This window comes from Myodes glareolus, chromosome 1, assembly GCF_982192425.1.
Source record: "Myodes glareolus chromosome 1, mMyoGla1.1, whole genome shotgun sequence".
In the NCBI taxonomy this organism is placed as follows: domain Eukaryota; kingdom Metazoa; phylum Chordata; class Mammalia; order Rodentia; family Cricetidae; genus Myodes; species Myodes glareolus.
This window is the reverse complement of record NC_142026.1, coordinates 127,919,778-127,935,292: the sequence shown is the minus strand read 5'-3', so window position 1 is coordinate 127,935,292 and position 15,515 is coordinate 127,919,778. Positions and strand designations below refer to the sequence as shown.

At 45.7% G+C, this 15,515-nt stretch overlaps 1 protein-coding gene across 1 annotated transcript in view; it reads right to left on the bottom strand.

The window, feature by feature from the left end:
• Positions 1-15,515, bottom strand: part of Mthfd1l (methylenetetrahydrofolate dehydrogenase (NADP+ dependent) 1 like) — a 174,763-nt gene that overhangs the window by 143,056 nt on the left and 16,192 nt on the right. The window contains exons 6-7 of the mRNA XM_048419753.3: positions 15,275-15,375; positions 14,243-14,379 (exon numbers count right to left, since the gene is read on the bottom strand). Coding sequence (XP_048275710.1) covers positions 14,243-14,379; positions 15,275-15,375 — 238 coding nt within the window. The remainder of the gene's footprint in view (positions 1-14,242; positions 14,380-15,274; positions 15,376-15,515) is intronic.

The following is a 15,515-nucleotide window of genomic DNA, read 5'->3' as shown; positions in this document are numbered from 1 at the left end:
GAGCTTACAGTGCAAGCATGAGAATCCAAGACCAAATCCCTCAAACTCACATCTGACCAGACCTGGGAGTATAGCTGCAATCCAAGTGTGCCTATGGACAAGTTGGGTGGAGACAGGAGAATTCCCCAGAATGTGGAGCCAGACTGGGCCATGCTTTGTCAAAAGATCAAAGAGAGCCTGTATCAAAGAAGGTGAAAAGTGAGCCCCTGGTTGCCACACACTTTCTGTGGCCTTACCCTCACAAGATCATACACTCACTGAAAAAAAAAAAAGTTTATTTATTATGTGTATTATATGTACAGCATTCTGGCTGCATGGACACTTGCAGGCCAGAAGAGGGCGCCAGATCTCATTATAGATGGCTGTGAGCTACCATGTGGGTTCTGGGAATTGAACTCAGGACCTCTGGAAGAGCAATCAGTCCCCTTAACTTATGAGCCATCTCTCCAGCCCAGCATACACATACTCTTATGTACACACACACACACACACGCGCACACACACACACATTAGAGGGAGGAAAAGAGACTTAGAAAGAGAAGAAGATATCTCTGCCAAAACTACTGCCTGAGTAGCCATTCCTCCTCCTATATGCTACACAGTTAAAGAGCGCCTAGAGGCGCAGAGCCAACAACCCTGGCAGTCTGGCCAGGTCAAGCCATCCATGACCTCTGCAGACAGATCTGAGAAGAAGTTAGAACTTGTGGCTGATGTTATGCGTAGGGAAAAGTGTTCTGGTGGGAAGACGATTGTAGACATCTGTTTCAAAAAGCCATTTCTCATTTACATATGTAAATGGCTGTCATAAATTCAACCACAGCAGTCCTCAAAGGAAATGCAAATGTTTATGGCTGGCTCCAGAGCAGCAGATAAGAAATATCATTTTGCTAGATGTTCCTGCACGGGGACAGGGAAACCAGAATGCGTTAAAGCACTTCTGGAAAGGCCATCTTGAAGAACAATGTTGAAGTGTTCATTCTGGGGAAAGCCAGGGACCATAGTTTCGTGCCTGCCCCTAAGATCCCCCAGATTCCTGTACATGGTACCTTTGGTACAATACATTCTCTTTGTTACCTAGAAATCTCGAGAATTTTATTCCGGTTCCTTAGCTATGTACCTACATACATCGCTAAAGTAGCTGCACTAAGAAGCAATCAGGGGGCAGTTAATCCCTCACCAAAGGGCAAAACCCTCCTCCCTTCACCATTGCAGCATAGATGCTAATTCTTTCTGGGAAGAAAAAGTGCTAGATGCTTAGATCAATGAAAAACCCACTGAGGAATGGGGCAAGATTTTAATGAACTCCAAATTCAAGAATTATTGTCTCCCTGGCTGCTTCAGCTTCCCTCTCCCCACATGGGAAAGGCCCTGGCTAGAGCCCGGCTTGAAACTTTACCTCATAACAAAATATTGCTTTCTCTGTGGAGACAAGAGTAGCATAGCTTAGCGGGAACCACCCACTCCCCAGGCAGAGGAGCAAATGTTAAAACAATAGGAAGACATAGATACATGGACATCGCTGTGGAGCACGTGGGGTACAGTGGGGTTCAGGGACCATGCAAACCATTCCAGTGACCCTTATGGGGAGGGGACATCAAACATGGAGGGAAGGGAGCAGGCAGATGCGATCTGGAAAGTTACATGAGAGTCTGCCTTTTCCTATCCAGCAAATGTAACACATTTAAAGACAGGAGACTACAGCAACAACAGTCCCATCATCGAGATTGGAAGCGACATGTTAGTTCTCCAGCAATGTGAATTATGTGTTGTGGAGGAGTATAAATAATGGAAGAATTAAAGCTGGAACAAGTAAAAGAAGACAAAACTAAACTAAACAACTCTTCCCCCAAAACAAAAACAAAAATAAAACAAAACCCAGTTGACAGGCTCTTAAGAGGACTCAGTGAGTAAAGGCTCCTGACGCCAAGCCCGAAGATCTGAGTTCAATTCCTGGTGCAAAATGTCTCTGACTACTTGTCTGTTAAGTTCCACAAGCATGTTGGGACATGTGTGCTGCCCCCCAACCAATAGAAATGTAATTTGTTTTAAGTTGAAAGCTTTATCTGAAGAAATTTGCATTTTAGCACTCGAGGGTTATGAAACTTGCTTCCACATATTTTGAAGTATCATCATCCCAGTTAAGAATATGAAGTTTAGGGGCTAGAGAATGGCTCAAGCAGTTGAGAGCACTGACTTCTCTTCCAAAGGATCCAGGTTCAGTTCCCAGCACCCACATGGCAGCTCACAACTGCCTGTAACCCCAGTTCCAGGGGATCTGACATCCTCATGCAGACATACACACAGGCAAAACCCAAATGTACATGAAATAAATAAATCTTTTTTAAAAAAAGTATATCAAGTCTAAGCAAATAAATCTGTTTAAAAACAAACACAAGAGTCCACAGGTAACTGCTTCCCCCAGTAAACATACACCTTGAAAAATGACTAAATAGTGTGACTAAGCGTTGAAAATCCTTGTTCGCCTCACCTTATGTTTTTTTAAGAGATAGCTGGGAGTGTAAAGGTAAAAACCCATCCCTGGGCGCAGATGTTAGAATGGGGAGACACAAGGCAAACCGCTGAGACACAAGAGGAAAACAGCATTCAGTAGCTACTTATTTCCCCCCACATCTTGGAATGTAAGACCTCCTAGTATTTAATGTCTGGATGGACATCAGCAACTCAACTGGTGTTATCCAGCAACCGTCTCACACACACCGAACAGGGAGTACGGAGGGGAGCGCAGGACCCACCACACTCATTTGGCCCCTCTTGTGAGCTTTAGCTTCCAGCAAAAGGGGTATATCAGGTGGCTTTACAGATCCTATAGGCCTCCATTATTGATTCCCCACAGGACTTGGTCAGGAGAGAAGTGCCCACAAACATCCTGTGTAGCATGGAGGTTCCTGGGCTAGCTCTTAGCATCATCCTGAAAAGAACTCCATATTTGTTTTTTCAGAAAGTGTTACTTTTATTTTAGAAAATTGTCAATATTTCCAAAATTGCTGATGTTTTCTTAACAACAGACAGGGATTTGGAAAAGCAAACTTCATGTTTAAAGAATAAAATATGCTCGGCTTGGTAGCGCTTGGAAAGAACTACAGCATGCAGTAGCATTCATTCCCACAACGAGCAATGCAGCTGAAAACCCGGGTCTCGCGGTACTGTAACCGCCCTCGCGGAATCGCACATGGGCACTGCACAATTAAGGTCATATTCTGCAGTGAAAATGCGTTACGTCTTGGTAATGCATGCCCAGGACCCCACAAAGTATATTATATATACTTTGTGAATTATCAGCGTGCATTTTATAATTTTAAAGATTACCCTTTCTTGTTCTCCTTTCTAACTGTTGTACATACATTTGTTTCCTTATAAGCTGGAATTTGCACCAGAGAGAGCGTGTGTTGTTTTTTGAGACTGGGCGACCTCTATTAATTGTATACATTCTAAATCGATCCATTTTCCTGCAAATTTTGTGACTTTGTTTTTCTTTAGAGCTGGAGATGGAGTCAGTCTATATGCACCAGACTCACTACCCATTCCCGTGTTGACTGACAGCTCCTTCGGTTTTGGTTCCTTGCTCCCGTGATCAGAGCGGCAAGAAACATGAGAAATTCGTTGCTGCTTGAAGACCCGTCACCAGAGCCTTCTTGTCAACTTGGATCCTTGCAGTTAGTAATTCTGAAATGTGTTAGGCTACTCTTTTGTGTCCCTAAATCTCAAAGAGTAACAAGCCAGGAATTTGGAAACACGGAAACATGCCCCTCCTGCCCCCACCGCCCCACTTAAGGTATAATTCTAAAATGTTTCATTGTTGCCGAATAAACATAATACAAAAAATGTAACAAAATCACAGCGGTGGTCAGATTGATCTATGTTGTATGAGATTTGTCTTGGGATTGGAACGGGCAGCAGAATAAACATAATACAAAAAATGTAACAAAATCACATAGGTGGTCAGATTGATCTATGCTGTATGAGATTTGTCTTGGGATTGGACAAGCAGGAGGGAGGAGGCCCATAGGATACTAAGACATCCAAGGGAACTGGACTTTGGGGCTGGAACTGAAACTGGTTAGGCAACAGTAGGGAAGGAGGGAGCCCGCTGGGGCCCACCCCCATACAGAGTAAAGAAAGAGTGAGACGTCTGAGTAAAAGTCCCAAGGTCACTTAAGGAGGCACTGGTGTTAATTAGGGAGAGGGGAGCTAAGGATGGAAATACGTCTGGCACAAGAGCTAGGGGATGGCCCTGCAGGATAAGGGAAAGGGCAGGGTTGAGGTTTACACCATTCCTGGTGGTTACATGAACTAGAAACCAAAATTGCATTCCTGGCAACTAGGAATTGACGGGTAATTTTACCCTAGCAACCACTCCTGGAGTAGCGTGTGCACACTGGATGGAGAGCCGTGCTGGTGCAATTTTTCATTAGCAGAATCCCCGCCTATTCCTAAAATTTCAAAAACTTAGAACGCCTAACATTTGATTTGAAAGTAGCCGACTCTAGGGCCACACCACCCGGAACGTGCCGGATCTCATCTGAACTTAGCTGAGCAAATACCATACGGCTAGGCTGTGGATCGACGAATCGACAGCCACGTTTTCCTGCAGTAACAAATTGAGGAACACGGAAAGAGCTGTAACGACTCTAAAATGTCAGGCCGCTCAGCTGGTTTCATTCAGATGGCGTCAGGCTTTGGCAAGATAAGAGGATGAGAGTCGTAACAAAGGTATTTCCCCCCGCTCTGTGCCCACCCAGTGACCTCACTCTGGGGGAATGCTTTTCCTCGCAGGACTCGTGTGTATTTCTGTTGTCTACCCTCTCTTGTGATCAGTAAAACAGATGATTGGCTTTTAAAACCTTCAGGCTTATTTCATAAATCAGAATGACTGCAAGCCAAACGGGCAACGGAGAATTAAACTTATATATTTACCAACATCCCCTGAAGGCTAATAAACGGCCTTCCTTTTCCTCAGCTTGCCCACGTTCAACTCTTACTTCACCGTCCTAGTGCATAGCGAGGCTATTCAGTTGTGTCCGAGAACGCTAGGAAAGACAGTTAATCTCCTTCGAAGTGAATGTCATATATCCACGTTAGATGGGGCTGGGAATGAAGTGTGGTTGCTATTGTGCTTATGTGGCATGCAGGAAGCCAGGATTCCTTAGCATCAGCCGTGGGAGCACACATCTATCATCCCTGCTCTTGGGAGGGAAAGGGAAGAAGATCAGAAGCTCCAAGTCATCCTTGGCCACAGAGCACTGGTCCTCAACCTTCCTAATGCTGCGACCCCTGAATACAGTTCCTCACGTGGTGATGACCCCCAACCATAAAATTATTATCATTGCTACTTCATAACTGTCATTTTGCTACTGTTAGGAATCATAATATAAATATCTGATATACAGATGGTCTTAGTCAACCGTTGTGAAAGGAATGTTTGAGCCCCCACAAAGGGCTCATGACCCACATGTTGAGAACCACTGCTGTAGAGTAAGTGTGGGGTCAGCCTGGGCAAAATGAGACCCTCCTAAACACACACATACAAGCATACACACACACACACAAGCACACACACACACACACACACACACACACAAGCACACACATACACACACACACAAGCTATCATTACCACCACCAAATACCCTAAAAGTCAGGGGAAAACACAGCCTTAAATTCAGTAATATATATGCTTTGAAAGATTATAAAAATAATTATATTCTTCAAACTCTTGAAAAAAGTTAGGATGAGGAGGGGAAAAGAGACTAGGAAGAGGGGTGAGAGAAAGTGGGAGGGGGGAGGGAGAGGCAGAGCGTGTGTGTTGTGGTGAAGGTTCTGGAGGACCAGAGGGTGGGCCTCAGGACACACCACATGCCACAGGCACACTGCAGGCTTGAGTTCAGCGACATGAATGGTGAGATGGGGAGCGAGGCTTGGCTTCACCTGGCATCTATGCTTTCCAACCTCCCACCGCACATCTATGGATCAGATTTCCACATCTGCTCTCCTGGAGAAACTCTCTGGGACTTAGCTGTTCCTCTGAGAGTTGAGGAATCCAGACACATGGCAGAGGGATGTCACATCACATGGACTTGGGCCTGGGCTCTGCTTACCAGCGGTGGTCAGGATCCAGGCCTGTGGTGAGCCTAATACCTGGTTTCTAGTGATTGATAGGCAAATTCAAAAGATGAGGAAACAGCTCTCTATACAAACGGATGATACTTGCATTACAGATTACGTACAAGAGTGCACCTACCATTAAACACCTCAGAAACCACATCGGAGGAGGGAAACACAAATCATGTGTAAGTGGGCTGAAGATGTCATCCTCAGCCTGTTTTCTTCAGGACATAGCCCCAGAATCCAGCAGGACTGAAGAGGGCACTTGGTTTTGAAGTCTGTGCCCCACTTCCACACCTGGACTCTGGTGACTCAGGGTACAGGTGCGGTTGACCACAGGTGATGGCAAAGCGACACAGGTTGCCTGAGAGCTGAACCAAAACCCCAGTCCGGAGGAACATCTCAGTCCCCAGCCAGGTTTCCCATAGAGAATGAGGCACCCTGGCAACACGATTCCACTTCTGATCCGTTAAACTGCCCTTCGGAGCCCATGGATCGTTACACCACCATGTCTAAAAATGTCTGCGTGAACGCGTTCTGAGTTCGAACGTTTGCAGCATAACGCATCAAGGCAGAAATCAGAGTAATTTGCCTACAGGACATAGGGAGGGTATTTAAAATGAGGGCAGCTGTAAAGAGGAAGGTGGAGACAGACTCTGCTTTCATTACATCTGCCCCACAAACTGATCGGATCAATATGCCATTTCTCCCCCATTTCAGGGTCTCAGCTTACATCCCGAACCATCTGAGGCTAATCAATCTGCCAATTTACACGGTTCCCCTTGACCTCATGCTTATTCGTTTCAATGTGCTCTCATGAATCCCTTTCTCAACACAGTCTGATAGTTTGGCTTTTTAGAAAAGCTCCAATCAGCTCCGTCTTTGGTGTTGACAAGTCATGTGACCAGGCAGGAGAACGAGCGAAAAGATTAGAAGCCAACATCTGAATGCACTTTGTCAAAGAAAGCTGAGCCGCCAGCACCCCAGGGGTCCACGAATACACACGCTGGGGAAGCTAGATGCTGGCTCTGCGTCTATATGGTGCAAATCCACACAGGACAGGAATCATGCCATCATAGGATGTGTACCGCTGTTTCCTAGAAGGGAGCCTGGCAGGCCGGTCAAGTCCAAGGTCTAGGGGAAGGAGTCGCATTCAGTCTACATCAGTTTGCCTGTCTTCCAAGGTTGTCTCAGGAATCGTAAAGAGTTGGATGGATACAAGAGTAAACTCAACCCAAGGCCACTGGCTTGAGCCCTGCTCACTGTGATGAGCCACAGCTGAGCTGGGCAGAGCTTTGGATTCAGAGATCAGACTCACAGGAGAATCTGGAGGCAGTGTTGCAAGCACAGAGGAGGAAAACGTGGTAGCTTCTTTCTTCCCTGTTGTGGGATAAGCCTTCTGTACACTGTGAATATGTCTTCCTCTCATTGGTTAATAAAAAGCTGTTTTGGCCTGTAGACAGGCCAGGTTATAAAGCCAAACTGAAAATAGAGAGAGAAGGGCAGAGTCTGGCAGAGACCCCAGCTAGCCGCCCAAGAAAGAAGCAAGATGCCAGCAGACCAGTAACGCCACAACCTCATGACAATACAAAGATTAATAGAAATGGATTAATTTAAATGCAAAAGTTAGTTAGATAAGCCTGAGCTATAAGCCAAACAGCTTATAATTAATATTAAGCCTCTGAGGGATTATTTAGAAGCAGCTGCAGGATAGGGCAGGGCAGAGATAGTTCCCAAAAAGATGTATTTGTTTATTGATGAGCATGTACGTGTACACACATCAGTTTGTGCACATCACATTGCGCACAGATCTGTGGAGGCCAGAAGAGAATGCTGGGTACGGGAACTGAACCTGAGTTCTCTGCAAGAGCAGCCAGTACACACCCTTAACTGCTGGGCCATCCTTCCTGCCCCAAGTATCTGTTCTTAACCTATAGTCTCCAGAAAGCATCTTCTGAGCCTGTTTCCTCACCGTGGGCACAAGGACAGTCCTGTCGAGTGGATAGGAGCCTAGACATCACTGGGACAACACAAAGGACAGTGCACAACTCACTGTGACCTGCCACTCAGCTAAGGTGACTCACGGGCTGCTCTTGTCGGTCTGCAGTATTGTCCTAAGGTGTGGAAAGATCAGTAACCATATAACTCGATGACCCAGCCCACTTAGAAGACCGGGAGCTCTAGCTACCCCAGTCTTTCATGCACATGACGCAATACATCTAGAAATTTCCAGTTCACTTTCAAGCCCTTTTATTAGGCACACTGTGCGCTAAGTGTAAACTTTGTGATGATGGAGGTTTGCTCCAAAATCCCAGACACTTTTGAGCCTTCAACTACGAAAGACCTGTGTTTTTCTTTCTTTTCCGTAAGTACTGGTTTCCTAAGCATCTCCGTAAAATGAAGAGAAATGAGAGTCTCGGAGTAAATTAAATGCAAACACGTCTCGGATATCTAGAGCACGTCTTTGCTGTGCAGTTGGGATCCACCGGCCTCGTCCCAGATACTACTATTCCCGTAGTATCTCCCAGCTGTGCTTTAGCCATGACTTCAACAGGACTCTCAAGGGAGCAGAGCTCTCTGATGCCCAACAATTGCGGTTTTTTTTTCTCCCAAGGACAGGGTACCACTTGACTCAAAGCACTCAAGACAAAGCATTGTCTCACTCAGGTGGGTGGGATACCAGGGTAAAATCCTCAGTGAGAAAGAGGGGACCACTCAGCCACAGCGCATTCCCAACCATGGGATATGGGCTGTCTGTCAGCTCCATCACTGCTGCCCAGGGGCCTGGAAAGATAGGTTTGTGTGGAGGAAAATGAGAAAATGTGGGGTGGGGGTAGGGGGTTCTCAGCTCTATGCAGATGCATACGGCCAAGACCGGGGTCTACACTCATTAGATATGAACAACGTTCAACCTCCCCTCCACTGCAGGATACCTATGGAAATGCAAACCGCACCTGAAACAGACATGGCAAGAGTCAGCCAATTCCATAACTGTCAGTGACATACTCCGATGGGCATAAGAAATAAAGCTACTGAACAGAGGTCCATCCTGGTCTCTGCAAGGCTCCATGAAGTCAAATCTCAGTTCGTCATGCTCACACTCCCTGGAGATTCTAGGTGTCATCACCATCTGTATCAGTTCCTTCGCAGTTACTATAACAAAATGCCCGAGATTGAAGACAGGTTGAGTTGGTTTCTAATTTTTTCAGGTTCAAGAGCTTGGTGCTGGCTTCTGCTTAGCCCTGTAGAAGGCCTCTGTGGTATCTGAAAATTAGAATGGTCCCCATAGGCTCATATGTTTGAGTACTTGAATCTAGCAAGGTGGTATGGGCTTGGAATCTCCCACCGAGGAGGCTGGGATGAGCAGATTCCAGGGGCTCTCTGGGCTGCCAGCTCAGATTAGTTAGTGAACTCCGGGACAGTGACAGACAGACCCGTCTCATATGGCAGACAGCTCCTGAGGATGACATCTGAGGCTGTGCTCTGGTACACACACACACACCAACACACACACACTAACACACACACACACACACACCAACACACACCAACACACACACACACCAACACACACACACACACACCAACACACACACACCAACACACACACACACCAACACACACACACACACACCAACACACACCAACACACACACACACCAACACACACACACACACACACCAACACACACACCAACCCACAGACACACCAACACACACACACACACCAACACACATGCAAAAGAGTGGAAGCGGCAAAGCCATGATGGCGTCACTTCCCAGTCTTTCAGCTAAGATCAAGCATCTCAGATTCACAATGATGTCGCTGTAGCGTGAAGGAATTATGAGAAAAATGCATATTAATTATTAACAGAAGCTTCTCAGATTTGTGAAAACAGGGATGTTCACCATCTCCAGGTTCTCCAGAAAAGCCACAGCTACGGACTCCTCCTCTCAGAGATGGGATGAGCTTCATCCCACAGAAGAGTTCAGGTGATTTATTTTCATAAGAAAAAGTGCTTTAAAAAAAAAAAGTCTTTGTTTTTCAAAAATACAGATACAACCAGCCAAAGTCTCCGGACAGCTGTGAAAACATTCAGCCGCGCTGAAGGCATTCTCGCTTCCCACCACAGCTGTTCAGTGCGGGGCAAGGCTTATTTTCCTCTTCCACCAGTGCTTCCAAACCCCAAATTCTAGGTTTTCAAGTGCAAAATAGGGGCTGTGACTTAGTGGCTGCCAAGCTAAGCAAGCACAAGGTTTGGCTCTGGGAGAGGGAGGGAGGAGGGGAGTGAGTGGGTGGGGTCGGGCAAAATAATTGTTCTTGAATTTTCTTGAGTAGGCTGCCCCCATGTGGTGACTACTAAAAACACACACGGGTTTCATTCCCTTCCAAGACCACATTCCTGAACTGTCTTAAAATCAGCAAGCATGGCATCAGGTGGACCCACCTGCCAAGCCACCATTCCAGCTGTGGGTGGAGACCCCTGCCTTCCACGTAGGACTCTCTAACCTGCCCATCATTCCCCATCTTTTAGCACAAGTAATATGTATTCTTAGATGCCATTCTGCACATCCGGGGCGGGAGTATATTCCAAGACCCCCGTGGGTCCCAGAAGCCAGAGATTGTGTAAGTCCACACACACCCTTCATAGGCCCACACGCACCCTCACAACCTTCAGGTTTTCACCCCAAGGAAACGGTTCAGAGTTTCTCTTTTGGCTTCTCTACCATATCCAAATTAGCATCTTCACAGCTTTCATGCTACAGGGTTGTTATTAAATAAAGCAAAGGGCAGCTATATACAAGGGATGTCACACTAGATCTGATGTCCCAAATGGGCAACTGCGTGACTATCGGGTGGGGAGCTCAGGTGGTAAAGCTATGCTGGACAGAGATGTTCACCTCGGGCAGGGTGAAAAAGAAAGTACAGAAGGTTCAGGAGGTCATTGCTCTACTCGGGACGGCACAGTCTCAAGAGTGGCTCGGCATGAGATTTTTCTGCTGAACACTGCCAGGCCCCACTAGTCCCACAGACAATGTGAACTCAAACCGCCAATCAAGATTCTGCTATACCTGTCACGGTTGATGTGTTTGTTCATTGCTGTTTTCTAAAATGAGAAGCATTACAAAGTAGCTTGGACATGGAAAGATATAATGATAATAATAATAATAATAATAATAATAATAATAATAATAATAATAATAATAGACACTCATAGTCCAGACTGAGAAAACAGACCAATGGCGGGACTCCTGAGTTTGAATCCGTTTCCCAAGATAAACAAATGTTTGGAAGTGGAAGGGTGGCTCAGCAGTAGAGTGCTGGCTTCTTTTGCTCTTCCAAAGGACCTGGGTTTCATTCCCAGCACCCACATGGAGGTTCACAACTCTCTGGAACTCTAGTCCTAGAGAATCCAGTGCCCTCTTCTGGCCTCTGCAGGTACCACGTGCATACAGTGCACAACACACACGCAGGCAAAACACTCATAAAAAGTAAAGAGATGCACACATTTCCTCTCTTAAAAGAGAGACTCTAATGTCAGAAAATGAGTCAAAATTATAAATGACTTTTAAAGTCTCAATTAAAATTTATAGTTTCCCTAAACTCAAATTTTATACTATATAACAAAATGAGGAAGAACTTAAAAAAAAAAAAAACAACAAAGGTTGGGCTTGATGCAGTCTTCCTGGCTCAGCCTCTGAGTGCTGGGATTACAAGCATGTCACCAGGCCTGACAAAGTCCCTTCTTCATCCCAAACTGTTTAGATACAGGACTTTGCCTTGTGTTGAGCATGGCTGACTATCGCTGTTAATTTAAGTGCTGATGGTTTGTTATTGTTTTCCAGTATTATACTCCAGTCGTAGACTCTAGAACGGCTGCTCATGAGTAATATGGATGGCAGTGCTTTATTTCTTTAATTTGAGACAGAGTTTCTAGCCCAGGCTGACCCTGGACTTCTAATCTTCCGGCATCCACCTCCGGAGCCCTAGAATTGTGTGTAGGCACCACCAGGCATGCTGCGCTAGGGACTGAACCCAGGCTTTATGCATGCTGAGGCAAGCAGTCTACCAGCTGAGCACGTATCTACCGTCTCCTCCTTTATAATAGATATTATTTCATTTATATTCCCCCAGCCTGGACATAGATGAACTCAACCAAAAATGCTTAGCAATTTTCTTCAGTACATGTCAGTAAAAACACACAAAGTATTAAACATAGAACACACGAAACTCAGTAAGTCAAAGGAGGAGAAGGGAAGAAGAGAGAGAATGAGAAGATTGGTTGTTCCAACCCACTGAGCCTTAATTACAAGCCAGGTAGTCTGCTAAGTGCTTTCCAGCGACCAACTGTCTGCTTTGGCCGTCACACCACCCAGGGAGGATGTGATCTGATGGCCTTTGCCGCACCGTGAAAACTAACGGCCTTAGAAACGATCCCACTGGGGTGACTACCCAAGCCCGACTCTGAGAGAAAGCTGAAGAGAGCAGGACAGGACCAGGGACTGAGATGAAGAGGAGAAAAGTCCTCAGCAGGGGCTGGAAAGCATCTCATCCACTTCTCCCTCCCAAGGTGAAGGGTGAAGGCTTTCACTCCCTTCCTCCATTCTCAAAGTCACGTCAAAGACCACAGAACTAGTAGTCACTTAGTACTACTAAATAGTAGTCATAGTAGTACCCATGACTAGGTAGGCAGTCATGGCAGTACCCATGCTAGCCATTACCCAATTCCTTTTTCTGGCATTCCAAGGTGAGCATTGTGTGTGTGTGTGTGTGTGTGTGTGTGTGTTTCCCTTTTGTTTTGCTTTGTGCCCGGATTATAGGGTCATGTGCATACTAGGCAACTACTTTATTATTGAGCCATCTCCCCAAGCCCCTGACCATGTCTTCTTGTTTGTATGTCCAGGAATTTGTCTATGATATATTCAGATAGGAAAATGTCAGGGTCAAAAAGCACCATAAACTCTATTAAAGGACTTTGCAAAGGGCCTATTTCACCTTGAAGTCTTTACAGCAACATGTCAGCTACCGTTCTCCTACAATTTTGACAGTGTCTATACCTGTCACTATTTAATTATCGCTGGCAGGGCTCGTGAGCACAAATCCTAAGGGGCTGGGTGGCTTTCCGCAGGTCACTGAATCACCCCATGCCTGTGAATGGCCATCTGCCATTTTTCTGCTGATTATTTTTGTCTTACTGATTTCTAAGTCTTTCACAAGACCGCAACCACCAGCTAAATATTGGCTGTAAACACCCCGATCTGTGACCATATTTTAACTTCTTTAAATGTAGTCCCGATGTAGGAAGACTCCGCCCATTCCCCAGGAAGAAGGGAAGAGGTGAGTCCAGAACATTCTAAGAAAAGAAAGCCAGCAGAAGGCAAGCAAGCAAAGATCCGAGCACTTATTCTCTCTGCTCTCAACCACGCATTTGATGCTGTTCGTTCCTGCCTCAACTTCCCCACAGTGGCGGACTGCAATCTGAACTGTATGCCAGACAAACCCCTCTTCCCTAAGTTGCTCTGTCAGGGTATCTGTTATAGCAATGGAAACGAAACTAGGACAGTAGTTGGGTCTTCTTCTTTCTTATTATAGCTGGGGCTCTTTTCTCTTACATTACTAACTGTATACCCGTTTTCTAATCTTTCTCAAGAACCAACTTTGGGTTCTATCAACAATCTCTCATATATGTTTGTTTGTACATTAGTAATTGTTGTTTGTTTGAATTCATTTTTCCCTGAGCTCCTTTTCTCTTGAACTACTCAGGTTTCCAAATGATGTGACTGTGGGAATGAGCTACCGTGACAGGATTTGCTTTTCATTACCTTTTTTTCTCTTTTCGAGACTGGGTTTCTCTGTGAAGCTTTGGAGCCTGTCTTGGAATTAGTTCTTATAGACCAAGCTGGCCTTGAACTCACAGAGATCCGCCTGCCTCTGCCTCCCAAGTGCTGGGGTTAAAGGTGTGCTCCACCCCCGCACGGCGCTTTCATTGTCTTCTTCCTTCAAGATCTCCCACGGTCTTTCCCTAATTCCCTGCTCAGTGTTCACTTCACACATTGCCAGCCTTTCTTCTTTTCTAATACAGATTTTCAAGGCTGCAGAGTTGCAGGTGAGACCTACCTTGCCTTGGAGCTGAGGTGCTGCCCACGGGGAACTCATTGTCATGGACCCCTTTCTCTGGAAAAGGTACTGCAGGGCCGCTTCCAAGGGCCCACGAGCCCCTATCACCAAGACCTTCTTTCCATCCAAGGTGACTCCTACCAACCAATGAGAACTCAAGATTAAAATCACACCTCAGAAACTTCCTCCCAGATAGCTTTAACTGAAAGAAGAACACCTTTGAAAACACATCTTTTCTTGGGGAACACGTCAGAGCGAGATGAATCTCGTCAATATTCCAGCATGGATGGGGGCTCCCAAGGCCCGCCTTCCGGCTGAGAAGCTGCAGACAGTCCACAACCTATATACATTTAGGCAACAGTAATGGCACTCAGTAGAGTCTTTTCTTTTTTTTTTAAATTTTTTTATGGTTTATTTAAATTTATTTTATGTGCATTGGTGTGAAGGTGTCAGATCCCCTGGAACTGGATTTTCAGACAGTTATGAGCTGCCATGTGGGTGCTGGGAATTGAACCCGGGTCCTCGGGAAGAGCAGTCAGTGCTCTTAACCGCTGAGCCATCTCTCCAGCCCAGTAGATTCTTTTCTTAAAGAACATGAAATGCAAGTGACATTGAGATGGAGGGGGTCTGAGAGGAGCTGGGGAGGAACCAGAGGTGAGACTGAGACCTACGGAACGACACATTTACTGATTTAGGAATTGTTTTTGCTGTGGTTATTGTGATTGTTTCTTGAGAGGAACTAATGTTTAAAATGTTATGTTCATTTGTTATTTATTAGAAAATGCTTTCAATCAGTCTATTGACATCTCCAAATAAGAACCAAGAGGAAAGAAGTCGCCACTAAATAGCACTTTGAGACTTTGACAAGTCCTTATTTTCAAAAATTATCTAATGAACAGTAAGCAGAAAAGAGCATTTCTCTTCTTGCTTCACTTTGAATCTGCCAGTAACAAATCCTCATTGAAAAACAAACAAACAAACAAAACCCCCAATGCACAGAATAGACCATTCCAGAAGGAGGGGCCACCAGACCTGATTTCTCAACAAGTTCTATGGCAGCTCTGGCCACAGGAGAAACAAAACACTCAGGGGCGTTGCCTCGCGCCAGCTTCCCCAGATTGACATCAGTCACCCTGGATCGGAAAGAAAAAGGACAAGTGAGTCACAAGTCACCTGGTGGTGACGTACAGCATTGGTCCCAGATATCAGCGCGGCAATGACAGCCAAGTGGCCGGGATGTCAGCTGCTCAGTCAGAAAGCTTAGTAGACCCAG